This window comes from Saimiri boliviensis, chromosome 14 (assembly GCF_048565385.1).
Source record: "Saimiri boliviensis isolate mSaiBol1 chromosome 14, mSaiBol1.pri, whole genome shotgun sequence".
NCBI lineage: Eukaryota > Metazoa > Chordata > Mammalia > Primates > Cebidae > Saimiri > Saimiri boliviensis.
In genome coordinates this window covers 4,067,165-4,089,664 of record NC_133462.1, presented here as the reverse complement: position 1 = coordinate 4,089,664, position 22,500 = coordinate 4,067,165, and the positions used below count along the sequence as shown (strand labels likewise).

The window sequence follows — 22,500 nt, the reverse complement described above, 5'->3', positions numbered from 1 at the left end:
GGTCAGAACAATTTCCAGGAAGCCATGTTCCTCTCTTGACCGAACACCCAGTGGGCCTCATGCGAGGTGGAAAGAGCCCGCGTACGTCACCTGGCTGCATACGTCACCGTGGCTGAAGTGAGGTGTAGGACAGCTCCAGCCCTCAGCTCCCCATCCCAACCCAGCAGGCCCTCAGGACCAGCTTGTCCCTCCCACAGAGTCTGATCCCCGGAGTGGTGAGTGAGGGGCTCTGAGTGGGAGGTGGGCGGGGAGGGGGGCAGGGTCCAGGTGAGGCAGGGCTGGGTTCTGTCATTGGATTAAGGCTCCTCTGGAGATGGTGACGTGGATAGGCCCCTCCCCTATTTGGGCCTCAGTTTCTCCAAGTGTAAAGGAGAGAGGCCTGTGCTGTGGGACTGTGACTGGGGAGGGCAGGGCCCCTCGGCTGGGGCACTGGCGACTGGCAGCTTTGGGCACAGGGCCCGCTCACACTTCCCTCCTGAAGAAGTGGCGCTCAGTTTTGCTCTGGGGACACGCAAATGTGCCAGGTTTCTCCATACTCTCCCTGGACCTGGGGCAGCAGGGGCCAAGGCAGAGGTGGCAGTGAATTCAAAGGACTTCTCAGGGGCTTCTGAGAATGGGGCTTTCAGAGGGCATCCAGCCAGGGCCACAGTGTTCAGGTGGGGGCGGGACGGGTACACTGGGGCCCTGAAGCTGGCAAGCCGCATTTAGCAGGAAGGAAGCCCCATTTAGCAGGAAGGAAGGCCCATTTAGCTGGAAGCAACAGAAGTGAGCGAGCCATGGGGTGCTCAGCTTGGCTGCTTCTGTGCCCCAGCTGTCATATTTATCCTCGGAGCCCACAGAGGTGCCTGGCCTCCTCCCTCCCCGCTAAGGCAGCGGCAGCTGGACCCAGTCTGCTCAGCGATCAGAATCCTGTGAGATTCCATGTGGGCTCTGGAGGCACCTCTGCCAAGTCTCCAGGAACTCCTTGTGTGCCTCTGCAGGCCAAGGTGGGTCAGGGGTTCTTCTGTGAGCAGGATTGCAAAGGGCCAAGATAGGGGCGTGGATCCCAGGGCTCACACCCACTCACCTCTTCCCAGTGTTAGGGAGCCTCTCACCCACTCACCCCTTCCTCATGTTAGGGAATCTGTCACTCACTCACCACCTCTCCATGTTAGGAACCTCTCCTGGCTCTCAGCTTTTTCCTGTGCTTTCCATGTCCTCAGTCTCTGCTGAGCCCCAGTGCGCTCTCTTAGAAGATCCTCTTGGTATTTTGGTATTTACTCACCATTTTGATTCCTCTTAACGAGAGAGGCACATGCCAGCTATTTCCGTTCAGCCAACTTGAACCTGAACCCCCAGTCATTTTTCCTCCACTTTTTCCTTTGGGAAATCCAGTCCCAATGTGCTTGTCATTCATTTCAGAATAATTTGTATTTTCTCCAGTAGTTTTAAAATGACTTTTTATTTATTCTAAATATCCTTCACTCTACCACAGTAAGACATTAATTTCATTTATAAATTTATGCACATTAAGATTATGTTCTTTCATCATTTCTGTAAAAATGTCAACTATTTTCTTTGCAGGTATTTACTGACGAACATGCCCCTTATTTCTTTCATTCTGAAAGTGTGACACAGAGATATCAGCTCACTCCTGTCATTCTATTTCTTGTGTGCATTAATTATCTTTGCTATTTTTTTCATTTCTAAGGTTTCTCTGATGACTTATGAAAATTTTAATAATATTCTACACCAATATAGTATTTATCATTTTAGCTGTGTCTTGTTCTTGCTGAAATTATTTCTAAGTACGTTAATATAATTTACTATTTTTCATCTGACAATATCTATCCAATTCATTTCTATAATTGCCTGTTTTTTCTCTAATGGACTCTGTGATTTTCATTCCTCTGGGGTGGTTTTCCTCTCACACACCTGATCTTCCATACAGAGTTTCTCCCAGGGCTGACTCAGGAATGAAAACTCATGAGGTATTGCTGTAGCCACTCCTGCCCTGCAGTGTCCACACTCCCAAGCTTGGAATCAGCTCTGTGACATGCCCAGCACGGCGGGGCCCACGTGAGCCTCACACACATGTGCGAGAGATGCCCGGTCCAACAATGATAAAGCACTTCTGTGTCATGTGCACCAGGGCGAGGTGGCTCTGTGCTGAGTGTGGCCTGAGTCACTGAACTGAGCTATTCCAGATTCTGTCCACAAACACAGATGAGGGGGAGCCACGGTCTCCCCAGGGTCCCACGGTTTCCTCCACTTTTCTCTTTGTTCTGAGAGAGAGACAAAGGGCCATGCCTGCTCTGTGGGCTGGACGGATGCATGTTTTACCTGCAGCCTTGAACTCAAGCTGAGGTCTTGAACATTCCCAGTTTCTGATAAAGCACCTTAGGTTGTTTCTAGAAAACACTGAAAAATTAATCCTTTTGCTATTGGTGTGGAAACAAGCCCTGCCTTGAACCAAACTCCTGAAATTCTCAGGTTAAATTTCATTACCCAATCCCCTCACTGCAGGCACCCAACAGAAAAGTCACAGATGCAGGATGAGATGACTCACTTTTAAAACGGGGAAGCTGAGAAGGGAACTATTTTGTTGAAAGGAAACCCACAATCCAGTGCCAAGAAAGAAGTCAACTTTTCTTCCCATTTCCCTGCATCTCTTCTCTGTGCTCGCGGCCACACGCAGCTCAGCCTGGACTGCACGGCCAGGTGTCAGGTGCGTCTCTGCTGACCTGAGCCGGCCTGCAGCATGGACCTGCATCTTCCCTGAAGCATCTCCAGGGCTGGAGAGAGGACAGCTGTGGTAATGCCCCTGCACTGCTGTGCAGATGGACGAGGTGAGGGAGGGAGGGAGACCCCATGGGGAGGCTGTGAGGAGGAAGGGGAAGCCCTCGCTCACCCTCGTCTGGAAGGGCAGATGTAGAAAAGCACCAGTTCTATTTGCTGCTACATCCCAGCTCCCAGTGAGATGAAAACAAATGAGACAGACAGTGGCTGGTGGTCAGGAAAGACCCCATTACAGTCTGAAATGTCTGCATAGGGGTTGGGCCCACCCCCACCTCAGCCCTAAAGGAATGAGAGCCAGGCTCCTGGGGAGGGCAGTTTTGCTTCCTGTGTGGGTGCAGATGACACAATCCCATGACAAGAAGGACGCAGCCTCCAAGTGTCCACACCCTGTGTGTCTCTGTCCTGCCAGCACCGAGAGCTCATCCATCCAGAGAGCAGGGCAGTGGGAGGAGACGCCATGACCCCCATCCTCATGGTCCTGATCTATGTCGGTGAGATTTGAAGAGGGAGCTGAGATTCTAACCTAGGAGGGACCTCACCCCACAGCCAAACTCTGGTCCATGAGGAGACCCCAGGGCTCACGAATACCCCAGGGAGGGACGGACCTGCTCAGGCTTCAGGGGCAAATCTCTCACAGGAAACTCTCTTCCAGGGCTGAGTCTGGGCCCCAGGACCCACGTGCAGGCAGGTGAGTCTGTCCCCAGCTGGCCCAGGTCCTCCTCCTCACTGGGGACAAGGGCCTCCCCCGTGCAGCTGGGGAGGGGAATAGCAGTTCTGGGCTGACTGATGGGGGTCTGGAGGGTCCTGGGCTGAGAGCTGGAATCTGTTGGGTTGGATGGAAATGACTTAGAATCTGACCTCTGCTTTCCTGCCAGGGACTGTCCCCAAGCCCACCCTCTGGGCTGAGCCAGGCTCTGTGATCACCCCGGGGAGTCCCGTGACCCTCAGGTGTCAGGGGAGCCTGGAGACCCAGGAGTACCGTCTATATCGAGGAAGGAAAGCAGCATCCTGGATAATGCGGATCCCACAGGAGCTTGTGAAGAAGGGCCAGTTCCCCATCCAGTCCATCGCCTGGGAACACACAGGGCCGTATCGCTGTCAGTATCGAGGACGCACTTACTGGTCAGCGTTCAGTGACCTCCTGGAGCTGGTGGTGACAGGTGAGAGGACACTCGGGTCCCAGCCACAAGCTCTGAGGGGGTCTGCATTCAGGGGCATCTCCCTTTCATAGCCCAGCCCTGGGGATCATGTGGGAGGTGTGAGCCCCACTTAACACGATGCCTCCTTCTCATCTAGGAGCCTACATCAAACCCACCCTCTTAGCCCTGCCCAGCCCTGTGGTGACCCCAGGAGGAAACGTGACCCTCCAGTGTGGCTCACAGGTGGCATTTGATGGCTTCACTCTGTGTAAGGAAGGAGAAGATGAACACCCACCATGCCTGAACTCCCATGTCCGTACCCATGGGTCGTCCTGGGCCGTCTTCCCCGTGGGCCCCGTGAGCCCCAGTCGCAGGTGGACGTACAGGTGCTATGGTTATGGCTCAAGCTCTCCCTATGTGTGGTCTTTACCCAGTGATGTCCTGGAGCTCCTGGTCCCAGGTGAGAAATTCACAGCATTGCCTGGAGATCCCTGAGTCTCTGGGCAGGTGGGGAGGAGCCGCGTCTCAGGGCAGCTCCAGGTGGGACGATGTTGGGGTGAGAGGGCTCAGGGCTCCTGGGTCAGAGACACAGGAATATCAGCAGTGGTGAGGCCGAGGGAGAGGGAGGATTTGTGGGGAGCCTGAGGGTCGGCTCCTGGAGACCATGACCACCTTTCCCAGGTGTCTCTAAGAAGCCATCACTCTCAGTGCAGCCGGGTCCTGTCGTGGCCCCTGGGGAGACCCTGACCCTCCAGTGTGGCTCTGATGTCGGCTATGACAGGATCGCTCTGTACAAGGAGGGGGAACATGACCTCCTCCAGCGCCCTGGCCGGCAGCCCCAGGCTGGGCTCTCCCAGGCCAACTTCACCCTGAGCCCTGTGAGCCACTCCCACGGGGGCCAGTACAGATGCTCCGGTGCACACAACGTCTCCTCCGAGTGGTCGGCCCCCAGTGACCCCCTGGACATCCTGATCGCAGGTGAGGAGCCCAGCGGGTTCAGTCAGGGGCCCAGGCTCTGCACAGGCCCTTCCAGGGAGCCCAGGTGATGGCCGGGATGAGGGGTGGGGGTCCCAAGGGAGGGAGAGACAGACAGAGACAGGGGATGGGCGGGGAGGGGGAGACTCAGAGAAAACAGAGACTGAGGGTCCCAGAGAGAGGCCTGGGGAGGTCTCAGCTCAGAACAAGTTGGGGCAGCCCCTCACGCATCCTCTTCTCTCCAGGACAGATCCCTGACACACCCTCCCTCTCAGTGCAGCCGGGCCCCAGGGTGGCCTCAGGGGAGAACGTGACCCTGCTGTGTCAGTCACAGGGGTGGATGGACACTTTCCTTCTGACCAAGGAGGGAGCAACTGATGCCCCACTGTGTCTAAGATCAAAGTACCAAGCTCATAAGTACCAGGCTGAATTCCCCATGAGTCCTGTGACCTCAGCCCATGCGGGGACTTACAGGTGCTACGGCTCACGCAGCTTCACCCCCTACCTGCTGTCTCACCCCAGTGAGCCCCTGGAGCTCATGGTCTCAGGTGAGGGCCCTGACCCTGTCCTCTCTGAGCTCAAAGGCTCAGCTCAGGCCCTGACCCCAGGAGAGCTCTGGGCTGGGATGGAGGGAGGGGGCTCTGAAGGAGGCTCAGCCAGAGGAGCCTCAGCCCTCAGAGGGAAGGAGGACAGTGGGGCCCTCCCAGGCACACCCACCCTCAGCCGCATCACCAGCATCAGGAAGGCGGGGGGAGCAGACGGGAACTTGGCCTCCCCCAGGGCAGTCCTGAGGCTCCCAGAGGATCCCGTTCCTCTCAAGGACCAAGCACAGACTTCCCTCCAGGGAGCTGGACAGAGACAGAGCGAGGACCACAGGCTCCCAGGGGCTCTGAGGCTGCGCTGGTGAGGGGTGGGGTTGAGGCAGTGGGAGATCTTGGGGCCCAGCCTGGGCGAGGAGCAGCCAGGCTGAAGTGGGGAGTAGGACAGCCCCAGCCCTCTGATCCCCATCCCACCCCAGCAGGTCCTCAGGACCAGCTTGTCCCTCCCACGGAGTCAGATCGCCGGAGTGGTGAGTGAGGCGCTCTGAGCGGGAGGTGGGCGGGGAGGTGGGCAGGGTCCGGGGAGGCAGGGGTGGGTTCTGTCATTGGATTAAGGCTCCTCTGGAGATGGTGACATGGATAGGCCCCTCCTCTGCCTGGGCCTCAGTTTCTCCAAGTGTAAAGGAGAGAGGCCTGCACGGGTGGGAAAGTTCCTTTCAGCTCTGACTCCCAGGTTTGACCTCCTGGGAGAGGAGGCCCCCCAGGGAAGCCTCCAGACCTGATTCCTCAGGGGCCTGGGCTGTCCCACCTGCAGCAGTAACGGCTACCTGGGGCAGGGGAGGGGAGCAGGGCCCTGGGTTGGAGCATTCAGGCTCTTTCCCTCAGCTCCGGGGCTCGGCTCAGTGCATGGAAGAAGGGCTGCAGGTCAGACTCCTGGGTCCCCTTCCCAGCTCTGCCACTTCCTGGCTGGGGATCCTGGGGCAGGTGATTCCCCTCTCTGAGCCTCAGGTTTTCATCTGTAAAGTGGGTTGGGTGGATGTTTCAATTCCCCAAGGTAATCCTGTGTCTCCCAGAAGATCCTGTTCCCCTCAAGAACTCAAGCATGGGCTTCCCTCCAGGAGCTGGGCAGAGACAGAGGAGGAGCCACAGGCTCCAGGGGAGGTTATATAAGTTACATCTAACCTTACATACCACCTGTTATATAACTTATATCTGAATATGTCTCTCCTCCTGGTTTTGAGTCTCAGGAGCAGCTGAGACCCTCAACTCATCACAAAACAAGTCTGACTCCAAGGCTGATGAGGGAGGAGATGCTTGAGGTGACGGAGCTGGCACAGAGTGTTGGGTCCTGTCAAGGGGAGGTGGGTGCCCTGGGTGGACATCCAGAGGTCCTGGGTGATGCTGATCCTCCTTGATCTCTGTGACCTCTTTGTCCACTCTCCCCAGCCTCACAGCCCCAGGATTACACAGTGGGGAATCTCATCCGCATGGGCATGGCTGGCTTGGTCCTGGTGGTCCTCGGCATTCTGCTATTTGAGGCTCAGCACAGCCAGCGAAGCCCCCAAGATGCAGCCAGGAGGTGAACAGCAGAGAAGATAGTGCAGCCTTCAGAGTGCTGGAGCCTTGGGAACAGATCTGATGATCCCAGCAGGTTCTGGAGACCATTTAGGGCTGATGCTATCTGGACTGTCTGCTGATGATTTCTAGAGGGAGGAAATCAGAGTTCGAGCACAGAGACATTTTCCAGGGTGATCCATGGAGGACCATGAACATGTGATACTTTCCTCTCTATGAATGTTGACTTCCCATCGTTGGGTCCCCTTCTTTTCCTCCCCCACACATGAGGCTCCATCCCACGTGGCAGCCTCGGGTCCGCACCTCTGCACACCGGCGTGCTCTGGTCCATGGCGTGTAACACAGTCTTCCTTATTCATCATTGCCACACTCCCTGGTGAGAATTATTGAGCCTCCATCTCCTCAGTTCAGAGTTCCAAATGTGGTCCAGTAAATAAATCAATGGGAGAGCATTGGATTTCAATCAGGAAAAGATCAATCCACCCGGATGCCCCAACACCCTCTCCAGACCCTACGAGCCCTTCCTTCTTTCTCAGATGCTATCTCTGTGACTTCCCCTCAGATCATTGTGTGACCATCACTGCCATCCTGTTCCACAGCATCATCCTCACCTGACACCCGCTCAGCAGTCACTCCCATTTCCTCTCCCTCCAGCACCTGGTAACCACGAGTGTGCTTTCTGTCTCTATGGATTTGCATATTCGGTCTGAAAACATTTCAATCCACCCATGACCTGTGAGTTCCTCACTTCATGACGTCCCGCCTTTCTAGGCAGAGCCAAAGTACACCGTGTGAAAACAATGATAAGCATTTACAATGTGTTGGTGATCCACGGAAGGAAAATCACGGAAGTAGGAGAGACATCCAGCTGAAGACGAGACCTCAGGCCAATGAATCTTGTCAATGGGTTGAGCTGTTTCTTTCTACTCACTGTGACAGTCAGATAGAAACATGCAAAAATGACTGAGGCTGATTCTTCTCTGACTTCTCCCAAACAGCAAGAGGACTTGAGTCCCAGCATTAAAGCGTTAAACTTTCCTAGGTCAAAGACCACTGTGTCTGAAGGATGTAAAACAGCCTCATAGGATGGAATGGTTGGGGGAAGGATCCTGAGGGACCAAAGAATCCTGAACTTTCTAGGACAAAGGGAACAGCCATTCCCCGTTTACCATGTAGAATAAATACATTCCATTAGGGACATTTTCAAAGACTCAACAGAATATGAATGATTACAGTATTATGGTTATAGGTAAAGCATAATATTGTATACATGTTAATATTTGAGAATATCTTCCAAGTCATAGTTTGATTGTGCCAAGCCAAAAACTTGAGCCAGATTTCAGTGATGTCAAGCGGGAGACTATGGTATCTGTCACCAATTACCTTCCTGCATACCTGGCCACCAGCCTTTCCCATGGATCCACGTGTGTCTCGTGACTCTCTGATACGAATCCTGTGAACACACTGACCTCTGCCTTCTACGTGACTGACTTGTAGGGTACTTTTTCAACATCTCCTGGCCTTTTGTTTTTCTGTTGGGAAGTCCAATCCCAATGTGCATGCTACTCTACTGACAGGCTGAGTTGAAAATCACAGAACACAAACATGCGTTTTAGACTATACAATTTATGCCGGACAACTTGAGTCTAGCATATATACTTTTTAATCTACTCCTGATATTTTTCAATGTATTGTGGTAGGTCAAGATTTGCATTTCACGTTTAAATGTGTGCACCCTAGCACTTAATTAGTCTTCCCTCGTCTCTGTCGAATGTTCAACTCTGTAATTCGTGAGTTGTTGCCTGATGTCATTCCCCCTTCTTTCCTTCTGACATGTGCAGTAGATATGAGGTCCTCCCTCCTCACAATATTCCCCCAAGGATGGTGAATTTCCACTTTCGGTGCCTCCATGGTGCATTTTGGAAAATTCTATTTTGTTTTCCAATTTCATAAATGTCTCTTCAGCTGTATCTTGACCCTGATAGAATAAATATTTTGATTGTATTCTTCAATAGAAATTTTCACCTCTAGGATTTCTTACTCATTTCTCTGATGCCCATTTTTCACCAGGATAATCCATATTTTTGTCTCAAAAATTTAATTTCCTCTTTTTTCAGATATTTAAACATGTTTAAGTGAAGAGGGGTCTCATACATTCCTAGAATTCTATTTTCTACACTGTTGTAAATAGTGCTGTAACAAATATAATGAGTGCTGCTGTCTTTTTTATATAATTACTTTTTTTTAAGCTGGATACCATGAAATGGGATTGCAAAGTGAAATGGTAGTTTTATTTTTAGTTCTTTGAGATAGCTCCCTACTGTTTTCTGTGAAAGATAAACTCATTTACATTCCTACCAACAATGTATCCTTGCTAACATCTGTTGGTTTTGACTTCTTAAGAGTCGCCATTCTGACTGTTGTCAGTTGATATACTCAGTGTGGTTTTAAGTTGATTTTCTCTGATGATTAATCATGTGGAGCATTTTTTAATGTGTTTGTTGGCCACCTATATTTCTTCTTTTGAGAAATGTCTGTTGATGTTGATGTGCTTTACTCAGTTTTCTATAAATCTGTGGGCCTTTCCATGTGGTTTTTCACGTTCATGAAGTTGTTTGTGGTTTTTTTTTCAGGTGGAATTCTTTGACTTCCTTGTAGATTCTGGACACTAGTCTTTTGTTGATGGCATAATTGGCAAATATTTTCTTCCATTTTGTAGGCTGTCTGTTCATTCTGTTGATTGTTTCTTTTGCTGTGCGGAAGCTTTTAATTTTAATCATGTCTCATTTGTATATTTGGGGTTTTTTTTTTTTTTTTGCATTTTTAAAGAGTCTTTATCATAAGTTCTTTGCCTGGGGCAATGTTCAGAAGAGTTTTTCCTAAATTTTGTTTTAGGATTTACATAGCTTCCGGGTCTCACATTGAGGTCTTTAATTTATCTCGAGTTAATTTTTCTACATGGTGGGATTTAGGGATCCAGTTTTACTCTTTTGCAGACAGCTACCCAGTTTTCCCAGCATCCTTTATTGAATAGGGTGTCTTTCTCCATTGTTTATTTTTGTTGACTTTAGCAAAGCTCAGTATGTTGTAGGCAGGCAGCTTTATTTCTAGTTTCTCTATTCTGTTTCCTTGGCATCTCTGTACATTTTTGTACTACTAAATGCTGTTATAGTTACTATGGCCTCATAATATAATTTGAAATCAGACAGTGTAACGCTTCCAGGTTTGTTCTTCTTGCATAGAATTGCTTTAGCTGTTCAGGCTAATTTTTGCTTTCAAGTGAATTTAACAATTGCTTTTTCTCTAATTCTGTTAAAGAAATGACATTTGTAATTTGATAGGAATTGTGTTGAATCTGTAGTATGCTTTGGGCAATATACTCATTTTAACAATATTGATTCTTCCAATTTGTGAGCAAGGAATGTTTTTCTATTTGGTTGTGTTGCCTAAAGTTCCTTCCATCTGCGTTTTGTCATTCTCTGTGTAGAGGTCTTTCACCTGCTTGGTTAAATATACTTCTCAATCTCTCTCTCTCTCTCTCTCTCTCTCTCTCTCTCTCTCTCTCTCTCTCTCTCTGTGTGTGTGTGTGTGTGTGTGTGTGTTCTTAATTTGGTTCTCAGCTTGAATGGTACTGATGTATAGATAGGCTATTGATTTTTCTACCTTGATTTTGTATACAGAGACTTTACTGAAGTCATTTATCAAGTCTACAAGACTTCTGGAAGAATCTGCAGGATTTTCTAGGTATACAGTCATGTCATCAGCACACACAGATAATTTCACTTCCTCTTTTCCAATTTGGATGCGCTTCCTTCTGTTGCCCGAGTGCTCTGGTGAGGACTTCTATATCTGTGTTGAACAGGAGTGGTGAGAGTGGATATCCTTATCTTGTTCCATTTCTTGGGAAAAACTTTCACTTCTCCCCCTTCAATTTGATGTTGGCTGTGTGTTTGTCATGCAGGGCTCTTATTATTTTGGGCTGTGTTTCTTTTATGCCTAGTGCATTGAGGGATTTTATCATGAAGGGATGTTGAACTCTATTGAATAGTTTATCTGCATCTGTTGAGATGATAAAATGCTTTTTGTTTTTAGTTCAAGTTTATATCATGAGTCACCTTTGTTGACTTGCATATATTGAACCATCCTTTGATCTCTGGAATAAAGCCAACTTGATCATGATGAATTATGTTTTTGATACACTGTTAGATTCCATCTGTTCATATTTTCTTGAGGATTTTAGCATCTGTGTTCCTCAGGTCTCTTGGCCTGTGGTTTTATTTTTCTGTTGAGTCCTTGTCTGACTTTACTATCAGGGTGATACTGATTTCACACGAAGAGTTAGGAAAGAATCCCCATCCTCGATTTCTTGGGAATAGTTTCAGTATGATTGGTGTCAGCTCTTCTCTGTATATATGGCAAAGATTGTCTGTGAATCCATCTATTGCTGGAAGAAGTTTTAGTACTGATTCTTTTTCATTAATTATTGTTGGTCTGCTTAGGGTTTCTATTTTTTCCTGTGCAATCTTGGGAAGTTGTATGTGTCTAGGAAGTCATCCATTTTCTCTAGGTTTTCTGGTTGATGTGCATAAAGGTGTTCACAGTTTTCTCTGATGATCGTTTGTATTTCTGTGGTGTGAGTTATAATGTCATCTTTATCATTTCTGATTGTGCTCATTTAAATCTTCTCCTTTTTTGGTTAGTGTAGTCAGCCATCTGTCAATATTGTTTATACTTTCAAAAAACCAACTTTTTATTTCATTGATTCTTTGTAATGTTTTTGTCTTAATCTCATTCTTTTTCTGTTCTTTCAGAGTTTCCATTGTTTTCAGGGTCTGATGCTAGAGAGTGAATGCGATCCTTTGGTGGTGCCACCATATTCAGATTTTTCACACATCAGAATCCTCACACTGATTCCTTCTCATCTGGACAGGCTGCCACTCATTCTCTTTGGATTTATTGTCACTGGGATGGGGTTTCTCTGCACATTTCCCCCAGCCCCGCAGGGAGTGTGACTGTAGAGCACGTTGGGAAGAGTCTCTAGGCTTTGTCCCATAGTCTTGGGGGCTTCTGCAGCAGGGTTTGTGTTGGGCTGTGCGGCTCAAATGCAGGCCGGGAGCTGGTGCTTAAGGGGAAGAGCCAGCCTCTGCACAAGCAGGTGGGTGTGGACCTGCCGCTTCCTGTGAAGTGCTGTCTGTTGTTTCAGGTGAAGGGCTGGACTGTGGAGTGTCTGGAGCCCTGAGCTTCCTGTTCCGCGGGGTGAGGAAACACAGCTGGGCAGAGCCGGAACCCCTGGTTTGCCCACAAATACCCTAATGATGAGTGCCGGCCGCAGTCCTGAAGCGTGTGGCTTGGGCAGCATGTGGGAAATGCCCTGAGGTCTCTGTTGGGGGTGAAGGAGCTACATCCATTTCCAGTCCCATAGGGAGGAACATCACCTGTTTCTCTATCACACGCCTGCTCCAGGGCTCTTGAGTCTCAGTTCAGACACACACTGTTGTCCCTCCCCAGGCCACTGTGTGGCTGACAGCCATGGGAAATACCTGCCTGCCACTCTCTGCAGGAATCATCCCAAGGTAGAACCTCCTGACTCAGCGCAGTGCAGACCCCTCAGCGGCTGCCTGTGTCTGACGTGGTCACGCTGCTGCTTCATGCAGCTGGGATGTGGGGCTTCTGCCTTTCTGGCTGGACAAGCGGAAATCAGTTGTGGTGTTGCTGGCTGGGGGCACCCGACCTCAGGCCCTGGGGTGAGTGGTCAGGTGCCAGCAGAGTGGGAAAGGGCTGGCAGTTCCCCGGATCACATGCCTCTAGGTGGCCAGCTGGACAATGTGAGTCCTAAAGGGGCTGGACTGGGATTTGGCTGTTCCAGGGTTCAGGTGCCGGCTGTGATCAGGAGGGATGGGCCGGTCCCCAGGTCATCGGCAGAACTCTCAGGCGGCGCAGGCAGAACGCTTAGGTGGTAGAGTCCCGGGGCAGATCACAGGCCTGTGGGGACCGGGCTCTCAGAAGAGCTGGAGGCTTCGGCTGAAATGTCCAGGTGGGGGCCGGGCGGCTGTGCTGTGGGCCTGTGACTGGGGAGGGCAGGGCCCCTCGGCTGGGGCACTGGAGACTGGCAGCTGTGGGCACAGGGCCCGCTCACACTTCCCTCCTGAAGAAGTGGCACTCAGTTTTGCTCTGGGGACACGCAAATGTGCCAGGTCTCCCTACTCCCTCCCTGGGCCTGGGGCAGCAGGGGCCGAGGCAGAGGTGGCACTGACTGCATAGGGCTCGTCAGGGGCCTCTGAGCATTGGGCTTTCAGAGGGCACCCAGCCAGGGCCACAGTGTTCAGGCGGGGGCAGGACGGGTGCACTGGGGACATGAAGCTGGCAAGCCCCATTTAGCAGGAAAAAAGTCCCATTTAGCAGGAAGCGACAGAAGTGAGCGAGCCATGGGGTGCTCAGCTTGGCTGCTTCTGTGCCCCAGCTGTCATATTTATCCTGGGAGCCCACAGAGGTGCCTGGCCTCCTCCCTCCCTGCTAAGGCAGCGGCAGCTGGACCCTGTCTGCTCAGGGATCAGAAGCCTGTGGGATTCCATGTGGACTCTGGAGGCACCTCTGCCAAATCTCCAGGAACTCCTTGTGTGCCTCTGCAGGCCAAGGTGAGTCAGGGGCTCTTCTGTGAGCAGGATTGTAAAGGGCCAAGACAGGGGTGTGGAACCCAGGGGCTCACAGCCACTCACCCCTTCCCTTTGTTAGGGAGCCTCTCACCCACTCACCCCTTCCTCATGTTAGGGAATCTGTCACTCACTCACCGCTTCTCCATGTTAGGAACCTCTCCTGGCTCTCAGCTTTTCTTCCCTGTGCTTTCCATGTCCTCAGTCTCTGCGGAGCCCCAGTGCGCTCTCTTAGAAGATCCCCTTGGTGTTTTGGTATTTACTCACCATTTTTATTTCTCTTAACGAGAGAGGCACATCAGCTGTTTCCGTTCAGCCAACTTGAACCTGAACCCTCAGTCATTTTTCCTCCACTTTTTATTTCGGGAAATCCAGTCCCAATGTGCTTGCCATTCTTTTCAGAATAATTGTATTTTCTCCAGTAGTTTTAAAATGACTTTTTATTTATTCTAAATATCCTTCACTCTACCACAGTAAGACATTAATTTCATTGATATATTTATGCACATTAAGATTATGTTCTTTTGTCATTTCTGTAAAAATGGCAACTATTTTCTTTGCAGGTATTTACTGACTATCATGCTCCTTATAAGTGTGACACAGAGATATCAGTTCACTCCTATTTCTTGTGTGCATTAATTATTTTTACCAATTTTTTCATTTTTAAGGTTTCTCTGATGACTTATGAAAATTTTAATAATATTCTACACCAATATATTATTTATCATTGTAGCTGTCTCTTGTTCTTGATGAAATTATTTCTGAATATGTTAATATAATTTGTATTTTTCATCTGACAATATTTATCCAATTCCTTTCTGTAATTGCCTGTTTTTTCTCTAATGGACTCTGTGATTTTCATTCCTCTGGGGTGGCTTTCCTCTCACACACCTGATCTTCCATGCAGAGTTTCTCCCAGGGCTGACTCAGGAATGAAAACTCATGAGGTATTGCTGTAGCCACTCCTGCCCTGCAGTGTCCACACTCCCAAGCTTGGAATCAGCTCTGTGACATGCCTGGCACGGCGGGGCCCACGTGAGCCTCACACGCATGTGCGAGAGATGCCCGGTCCAACAATGATAAAGCGCTTCTGTGTCATGCGCACCCGGGACAGGAGTTCAGTGCTGAGTGTGGCCCGGGTCACTTAGTTGAGCTATCCCAGATTCTGTCCACAAACACAGACAAGGGGGAATCACCGTCTTCCTAGGGTCCCATGGTTTCCTCCACTTTTCTCTTTGTTCTGAGAGAGAGACATAGTGCCATGCCTGCTCTGTAAGCTGGATGGATGCATGTTTTACCTGCAGACTTGAACTCAAGTTGAGGTCTTGAACATTCCTAGGTACTGATAAAGGAGCTTAGGTTGTTTCTAGAAAACACTGAAAAATTAACCCTTTTGCTAATGATGTGGAAACAAGCCCTGACCTGAACCAAACTCCTGAAACTGTCAGGTTAAACTTCATTACCCAATCCCCTCACTGCAGACACCCAACAAAAGTCACAGATGCAGGATGAGATGACTCATTTTTAAAACAGGGAAGTTGAGAAGGGAACTATTTTGTTGAAAGGAAACCCACAATCCAGTACCAAGAAAGAAGTCAACTTTTCTTCCCATTTATCTGCATTTCTTCTCTGTGCTCGCGGCCACACGCAGCTCAGCCTGGACTGCACGGCCAGGTGTCAGGTGCGTCTCTGCTGACCTGAGCCGGCCTGCAGCATGGACCTGCATCGTCCCTGAAGCATCTCCAGGGCTGGAGAGATGACAGCTACGGTAATGCCTTTGCACTGCTGTGCTGATGGACGGGGTGAGGGAGGGAGGGAGACCCCATGGGGAGGCTGTGAGAAGGAAGGGGAAGCCTTCGCTCACCCTCATCTAGAAGGGCAGGTGCAGAAAAGCACCAGTTCTATTGGCTGCTACATCCCAGCTCCCAGTGAGATGAAAACAAACCAGACAGACAGTGGCTGGGGGTTAGGAAAGACCCCATTACAGTCTGAAATGTCTGCAGAGGGGTTGGGCCCACCCCCACCTCAGCCCTACTGGGGATGGCAGCTTTGCTTCCTGTGTGGGTGCAGATGACACAACCCCATGACAAGAACGACCTAGCCTCCAAGTGTCCACACCCTGTGTGTCTCTGTCCTGCCAGCACCGAGGGCTCATCCATCCGCAGAGCAGGGCAATGGGAGGAGACGCCATGACCCCCATCCTCATGGTCCTGATCTGTGTCGGTGAGATTTGAAGAAGGAGGGGAGATTCTAACCTAGGAGGGACCTCACCCCACAGCCAAACTCTGGTCCATGAGGAGACCCCAGGGCTCACGAAGACCCCAGGGAGGGGCGGACCTGCTCAGGCTTCAGGGGCAAATCTCTCACAGGAAACTCTCTTCCAGGGCTGAGTCTGGGCCCCAGGACCCACGTGCAGGCAGGTGAGTCTGTCCCCAGCTGGCCCACGTCCTCCTCCTCACTGGGGACAAGGCCCACCCCCATGCAGCTGGGGAGGGGAATAGCAGTTCTGGGCTGACTGATGGGGGTCTGGAGGGTCCTGGGCTGAGAGCTGGAATCTGTTGGGTTGGGTGGAAATGACTTAGAATCTGACCTCTGCTTTCCTGCCAGGGACCGTCCCCAAGCCCACCCTCTGGGCTGAGCCAGGCTCTGTGATCACCCAGGGGAGTCCCGTGACCCTTAGGTGTCAGGGGAACCTGGAGACCCAGGAGTACCATCTATATCGAGAAAAAAAAGCAGCATCCTGGATTAGGCAGATCCCACAGGAGCTTGTGAAGAAGGGCCAGTTCCCCATCCAGTCCATCGCTTGGGAACACACAGGGCAGTATCGCTGTCAGTATCATGGACACACTCACTGGTCAGAGCTCAGTGACCCCTTGGAGCTGGTGGTGACAGGTGAGAGACACTCAGGAGCCCCAGCCCCAGGCTCAGTCCAGGAGGACGGTTGGCTCTCAGGGGCATTTCCCTCTCACAGCCCAGCCCTGGGGATCATGTGGGTGTGAGCCCCACTTAACATGGTGCCTCCTTCTCTCCTAGGATCCTACAGCAAACCCACCCTCTCAGCCCTGCCCAGCCCTGTGGTGACCCCAGGAGAAAACGTGACCCTCCAGTGTGGCTCACAGGTGCCATTTGATGGCTTCAATCTGTGTAAGGAAGGAGAAGATGAACACCAGGCCCGTACCTGTGAGTCATCCTGGGCCGTCTTCTCCGTGGGCCCCGTGAGCCCCAGTCACAGGTGGACGTACAAGTGCTATGGTTATAACTCTCACTCTCCCTATGTGTGGTCTTCACCCAGTGATCTCCTGGAGCTCCTGGTCCCAGGTGAGAAATTCACAGCATTGCCTGGAGATCCCTGAGTCTCCGGGCAGGTGGGGAGGAGCCGCGTCTCGGGGCAGCTCCAGGTGGGACGATGTTGGGGTGAGAGGGCTCAGGGCTCCTGGGTCAGAGACACAGGAAGATCTGCAGTGGTGAGGCCAGGGGAGAGGGAGGATTTGTGGGGAGCCTGAGGGTCGGCTCCTGGAGACCATGACCACCTTTCCTAGGTGTCTCTAAGAAGCCATCACTCTCAGTGCAGCCGGCTCCTGTCGTGGCCCCTGGGGAGACCCTGACCCTCCAGTGTGGCTCTGATGTCGGCTATGATAGGTTCGCTCTGTACAAGGATTGGGGAACTGACCTGCTCCAGCGACCTGGCCGGCAGCTCCAGGCCGGGCTCTCCCAGGCCAACTTCACCCTGAGCCCTGTGAGCCGCTCCCACGGGTGCCAGTACAGATGCTCCGGTGCCCACAACCTCTCTTCCGAGTGGTCGGCCCCCAGTGACCCCCTGGACATCATGATCGCAGGTGAGGAGCCCAGCGGGTTCAGTCAGGGGCCCAGGCTCTGCACAGGCCCTGCCAGGGAGCCCAGGTGGTGATGGTTGGGATGAGGGATGGGGGTCCCAAGGGAGGGAGAGCCAGAGACAGGGGGTGGGCAGAGATGGGGAGACTCAGAGCAAACAGAGACAGAGACTGAGGGTCCCAGAGAGAGGCCTGGGGAGGTCTCAGCTCAGAACAAGGCGGGGCAGCCCCTCACCCATCCTCTTCTCTCCAGGACAGATCCCTGACACACCCTCCCTCTCAGTGCAGCCGGGCCCCACTGTGGCCTCAGGAGAGAATGTGACCCTGCTGTGTCAGTCACAGGGGTGGATGGACACTTTCCTTCTGACCAAGGAGGGAGCAGCTGATGCCCCGCTTCGTCTAAGATCAAAGTACCAATCTGATAAGTACCAGGCTGAATTCCCCATGAGTCCTGTGACCTCAGCCCATGCGGGGAACTACAGGTGCTATGGCTCACGTAGCTCCAACCCCTACCTGCTGTCTAACCACAGTGAGCCCCTGGAGCTCGTGGTCTCAGGTGAGGCCCCTGACCCTGTCCTCTCTGAGCTCAAAGGCTCAGCTCAGGCCCTGCCCCAGGAGAGCTCTGGGCTGGGATGGAGGGAGGGGGCTCTGAAGGAGGCTCAGCCAGAGGGACCTCAGCCCTCAGAGGGAAGGAGGACAGTGGGACCCTCCCAGGCACACCCACCCTCAGGGGCATCGCCAGCATTGTCAAGAGCAGAGGCGGGTTGGGGAGGGGACTGGAGGGCCACAGGGCCAATGTGGAGAAATTTGGTTTGAGGTGGAGGCTTCAGGCAAGACTCAGCTCCTCCGCCTCCTCTCATTCTTTACCCAGGACCCTCCAGGGGACCCAGCCCCCCATCCAGCAGTCCCACCCCCACATCTGGTGAGTGACTAAGGCCTCTTGTTGAGGAGGGACTGTGGCCTCCCCCAGGGCAGTCCCAAGTCTCCCAGAGGATCCTCAAGGACTCAGCACAGGCTCCCAGGGTCCCTGAGGCTGGGCTGCTGAGGGGTTGGGGCTCGAGGTAGAGGGAGATGTTGGGGCCCTGCCTAGGGGAGGAGCAGCCGGGCTGATGTGGGGAGATGGACAGCCCTAGCCCTCACCTCTGTGTCCTGACCCAGCAGGCCCTGGGGACCCGCTTGTCACTCCCCCGGATTCAGATCCCCAAAGTGGTGAGTGAGGGCCTCTGAATGGCAGGTGTGCAGGGTCCAGGGGAGGCAGGGGTGGGTTCTGTCACTGGATTAAGGCTCCTCTGGAGATGGTGACGTGGACAGGCCCCTCCCCCACCTGGGCCTCAGTTTCTCCAAGTGTAAAGGAGAGAGGCTTGCACAGGTGGGAAAGTTCCTTTCAGCTCTGACTCCCAGCTGTGACCTCCTGGGGGTGGAGGCCTCCCAGGGAAGCCTTCAGACCCGATTTGTCAGGGGCCTGTCCTGTCCCACCTGCAGCAGTGACAGTGACACTGACCTGGGGCAGGGGAGGGGAGCAGGGCCGTGGTTCAGGAGATCAGGCTCTTTCCCTCCAGCTCTGGGTTTCAGCTCAGGTGCAGGGAACAAGGGCTGCAGGTCAGACTCCCGGGTTCCCTTCCCTGCTCTGCAGCTGCCTAGCTGGGGGGCCTGGGGCAGGCAACTCCCCTCTCTGAGCCTGTTTTTTGTCTGTAAAGTGGGTGGGGTAGACATGTCAATTCTGTGCTGCTCGACTGTTGTGGGGGTTGGAAATGAATGAGGGCCAGCAGTCACCTGCACACAGTAGGCGCTCAATCAGTGACATCACCCCATTCCTGACGTCATCATGCTCAAGGTCTGGGAAAGCACCTGGGGGTTGTGACCGGGGTCTCAGTGGCCCTCGTCCTGCTGCTCTTCCTCCTCCTCCTCTTCCTCGTCCTCCGACGTCGACGTCAGGGCAAACACTGGACATCTGGTGAGTACAGAAGGGGGGATTCTGTGGGCCGACCGAGGGTGGGCTCAGGGCAGCAACCAAACAGAATCCAAAGCACTGGGAAAATGCAGCTTTGCGAAACTGTTCCAGCATTTCTCACCAGGCGAATCGAGAAAGCACTTAATGTCAGTCCCCACGTACAAATGTAAAGTGTCCTTCGGGCTCTCTCCGTCTGAGACATTTGGAGCATGGAAGCAGGAGTGTTTCCAGGTTTCCTCCCTTACCTTTGAGCTGCGTGTGCAGGGCAGGTGTTCCCAGGGCTGAGACTCTGTCCTTCTTCACGCAGCCCAGAGAGAGGCTGATTTCCAACATCCTGCAGGGGCTGCGGAGCCAGAACCCACAGGCAGAGGCCTGCAGAGGAGGTAATTCTGCCCGAAGACCCCAGACTCCCCCCACCCCAGCCCACACACTGCTCCTAAAGCTCCCGTGTCCTCTCCTAGGTCCAGCCCAGCTGCTGACACCCAGGAAGAAACCCTCTGTGAGTGAGAGGAAGAGGAGGTGACCCCAGCCAGGAGGGAGATGGGGGCCCACAGTTTCCATAGCAATGGGGAAAGGGCACAGGCTGGAAGGGGTCTGAGGCTCAGGGTGACAGGATCTCACCCCACACTGTGGGACCTCCAGACATCACAGCCCCTCCCTGGATCTCAGTGGCCGGGTCTGGGAGCTGGGCAGGGGCTGGTGGGGCTGAGAGGTCCCAGGGAACCTTCCCAGGAGATGAACCCCTTGCTCTGCCCAGCAGATGCTGTCGTGAAGGGCACACAGCCTGAGGATAGGGTGGAGCTGGACACTCAGGTGAGACCCCACCCCTGTCCCGGGCACCAAAGGCCTCCTGGTGCCGGATCTAAGCCAGCAGGACTTCTCTGTCCTCCTTCCCCTGCTCTCAGCATCATCCAGGGTGGACCCTCCATGTCCAGCATGCTGCCTCCCGCCTGCTGTGACCTCACTCTCTCCTGGTGTCCTGGGACCTCGTGGGCCTCCTCCCGGGTCCCCTGCCTGCTCCTCATCCTCTGTTTGGCCGTCTGGTTGTTAGAGGACTCCCCAGGCCTCAGGAGGATAAGGAATGAACCACCCCGGTGCCTTGGGCTCCCCTTCATTCATTCACCCAGCGAGTGTTCCCAGGAGCTCACTGTGGTTGGGGCTCCCCGTGGGAGCTGCAGACACAGCAGGGAGCAAAGCCGCCCCTGCCCTCCTGAGCTCACCTCGTGGTGGGAGACAAAATGCAAATAAACACACAGTGTCCAGGAGTGCGACGTGCTGTGAGGACAATAAACCAGGGAAAGGGCAGAGAGTGCAGGGCAGTGGGGCCAGTCTGAATGGTGAGGGGAGGGCTGTCTGGTCAGCTGTCATCTGAGAAGCCCGGACGGAGAGGGCCACACCATCCTCTAATGGACAAGCCCCTGCAGGCAGAGGAAACAGCAGTGCCAAGGCCCCGAGGCAGCAGTGAGCTCTTGTGGGAAGGCGGGTGTGAGGCTGCAGCCAAATGGGCAAGGTCAGAGTGAGGAGGAGAGGCCAGAACCGCAGGGACTGAGCAGCGAGACCCTCCACAGCCTTAGCGCGTCCCTGAGATTCCATCAGGAAAGGGATGTAAACGGATCACTCTGGAAACACTGGGAGAACTGACTCCAGGGGGTCAGGGGGACTCAAGGGCACCCCCCACCACTGTCTCTCCAGCACAGCCCACATGATGAAGACCCCCATGCAGTGACCTATGCTAAGGTGAATCACTCCAGACCTAGGAGAGAAATGGCTTCCCCTCTTTCCCCTGTCTGGGGAATTCCTGAACACAAGGGACACACAAGCAGAAAAGGACACGCAGGACAGGCAGGCAGGTCCTTTCCTCTCTCTCACCCCCACCACGTTTCTTCCCTCTCATTCTCCCCTCTCTGCAGGCTGCTGCATCTGAAACCCCCCAGGATGTGACCTACGCCCAGCTGCACAGATTGACCCTTAAACGGGAGGCAACTGAGTCTCCTTCGTCCCAAGCAGGGGAACCTCCAGCTGAGCACAGCATCTACGCCACTGTGGCTGTCCACTAGTCCAGGGAGGACCCAGACTCTACACACTATGAAGACTCAGGACCCCAGAAGGCATGGAAGCTGCCCCCAGTGGGCACCATTGAACCCCAGCCAGCCTGAACCCCTAACATAGACCACCAGAAGATTCTGGGAACTTTGGGAGTCACCTGATTCTGCAAAGATAAATAGTATCCCTGTATTATTAAAATAAAGAAGCAGGCCTCTCAGTTCACAATGAGTTAACTGGTAAAACAAAACAGAAGTCTGAAAATGTTTTTAAATTGATTGATCATGTAAATATTACACATCAAACCAATGACATGGGAAAGTAGCTTCTAATCAGGACAAACAAAAGATAGAGGAAAAAGTAATAAAGTCAAAAGGTTTATTCTTGAAAACATAACGATACATGAATCTTGGTCACAATGAGGAAAAAAAAAAAAGAGCAGGCACACATTTCCATACAGGAACAAAACAGGAGGCAGCACTACAGACCCTACACACAGCTTTACAAGGTGAAAGAAAACTGAGCAATTCTGCACTGACGTAACAGAAAACGCAGATGAGATAGATGAAATATTCAAAACTACAGTGTATTTAATGAACTTAAGGATAAATGGAAAATCTGAATCATCATATGTAAACATATATAAAATGTATTCATCCTGTAATCAAAAATGTTCCCACAAAGCAAATGTCACTTCAGGAAGGTTTGTTGGTGGCTTTTTCAAACACTTATGCACTCAAGAAACACACACACACACACACACACACACACACACACACACACCCCATACCGAAACTTGCATAAATTTTCCCTGAGAATATTTTGTATATATTTACATGAATAAATTTTATCACACTAGGAACAAATTGATACCAAAACTTGACAAGGAAACTACAAAATGGGAAAGTCATAGAAGATCTCTCAAAGAAATTTAAATCCCTTAACAAATATTAGCAAGTAAGATTCATGTCTTTATAAAATAGACAATATATCATGACCACACTGTTTTTTATTATTTTT

At 52.2% G+C, this 22,500-nt stretch overlaps 2 protein-coding genes across 5 annotated transcripts; both read left to right on the top strand.

The window, feature by feature from the left end:
* Positions 1–2,525: 2,525 nt before the first annotated feature.
* Positions 2,526–22,005, top strand: LOC101036307 (leukocyte immunoglobulin-like receptor subfamily A member 3). 4 transcript variants are annotated; one of them, XM_074385938.1, is made up of 14 exons: positions 2,526–2,794; positions 15,798–15,879; positions 16,041–16,076; positions 16,264–16,548; positions 16,690–16,974; positions 17,196–17,492; positions 17,740–18,042; positions 18,358–18,408; positions 18,645–18,695; positions 19,321–19,440; positions 19,745–19,820; positions 19,899–19,936; positions 20,198–20,250; positions 21,348–22,005. In XM_074385938.1, the coding sequence occupies exons 2-14, from the start codon at positions 15,831–15,833 to the stop codon at positions 21,492–21,494; spliced, it is 1,791 nt and encodes a 596-aa protein (XP_074242039.1). In that variant the 5' UTR covers positions 2,526–2,794; positions 15,798–15,830; the 3' UTR covers positions 21,495–22,005. The 4 variants fall into 4 exon arrangements, with proteins under 4 accessions (XP_074242039.1, XP_074242037.1, XP_074242038.1 ...); XM_074385936.1 differs by lacking the exon at positions 2,526–2,794 and adding an exon at positions 15,285–15,424 and having other exon boundaries at positions 18,648–18,695; XM_074385937.1 differs by lacking the exon at positions 2,526–2,794 and adding an exon at positions 15,285–15,424 and having other exon boundaries at positions 19,778–19,820.
* Positions 3,180–5,969, top strand: LOC141581237 (leukocyte immunoglobulin-like receptor subfamily A member 3). The gene is made up of 8 exons (XM_074385967.1): positions 3,180–3,269; positions 3,431–3,466; positions 3,654–3,938; positions 4,075–4,377; positions 4,599–4,895; positions 5,138–5,440; positions 5,528–5,547; positions 5,880–5,969. Exons 1-8 carry the CDS (start codon positions 3,236–3,238, stop codon positions 5,967–5,969), a joined length of 1,368 nt encoding a protein of 455 aa, XP_074242068.1. The 5' UTR covers positions 3,180–3,235.
* Positions 22,006–22,500: the final 495 nt, after the last annotated feature.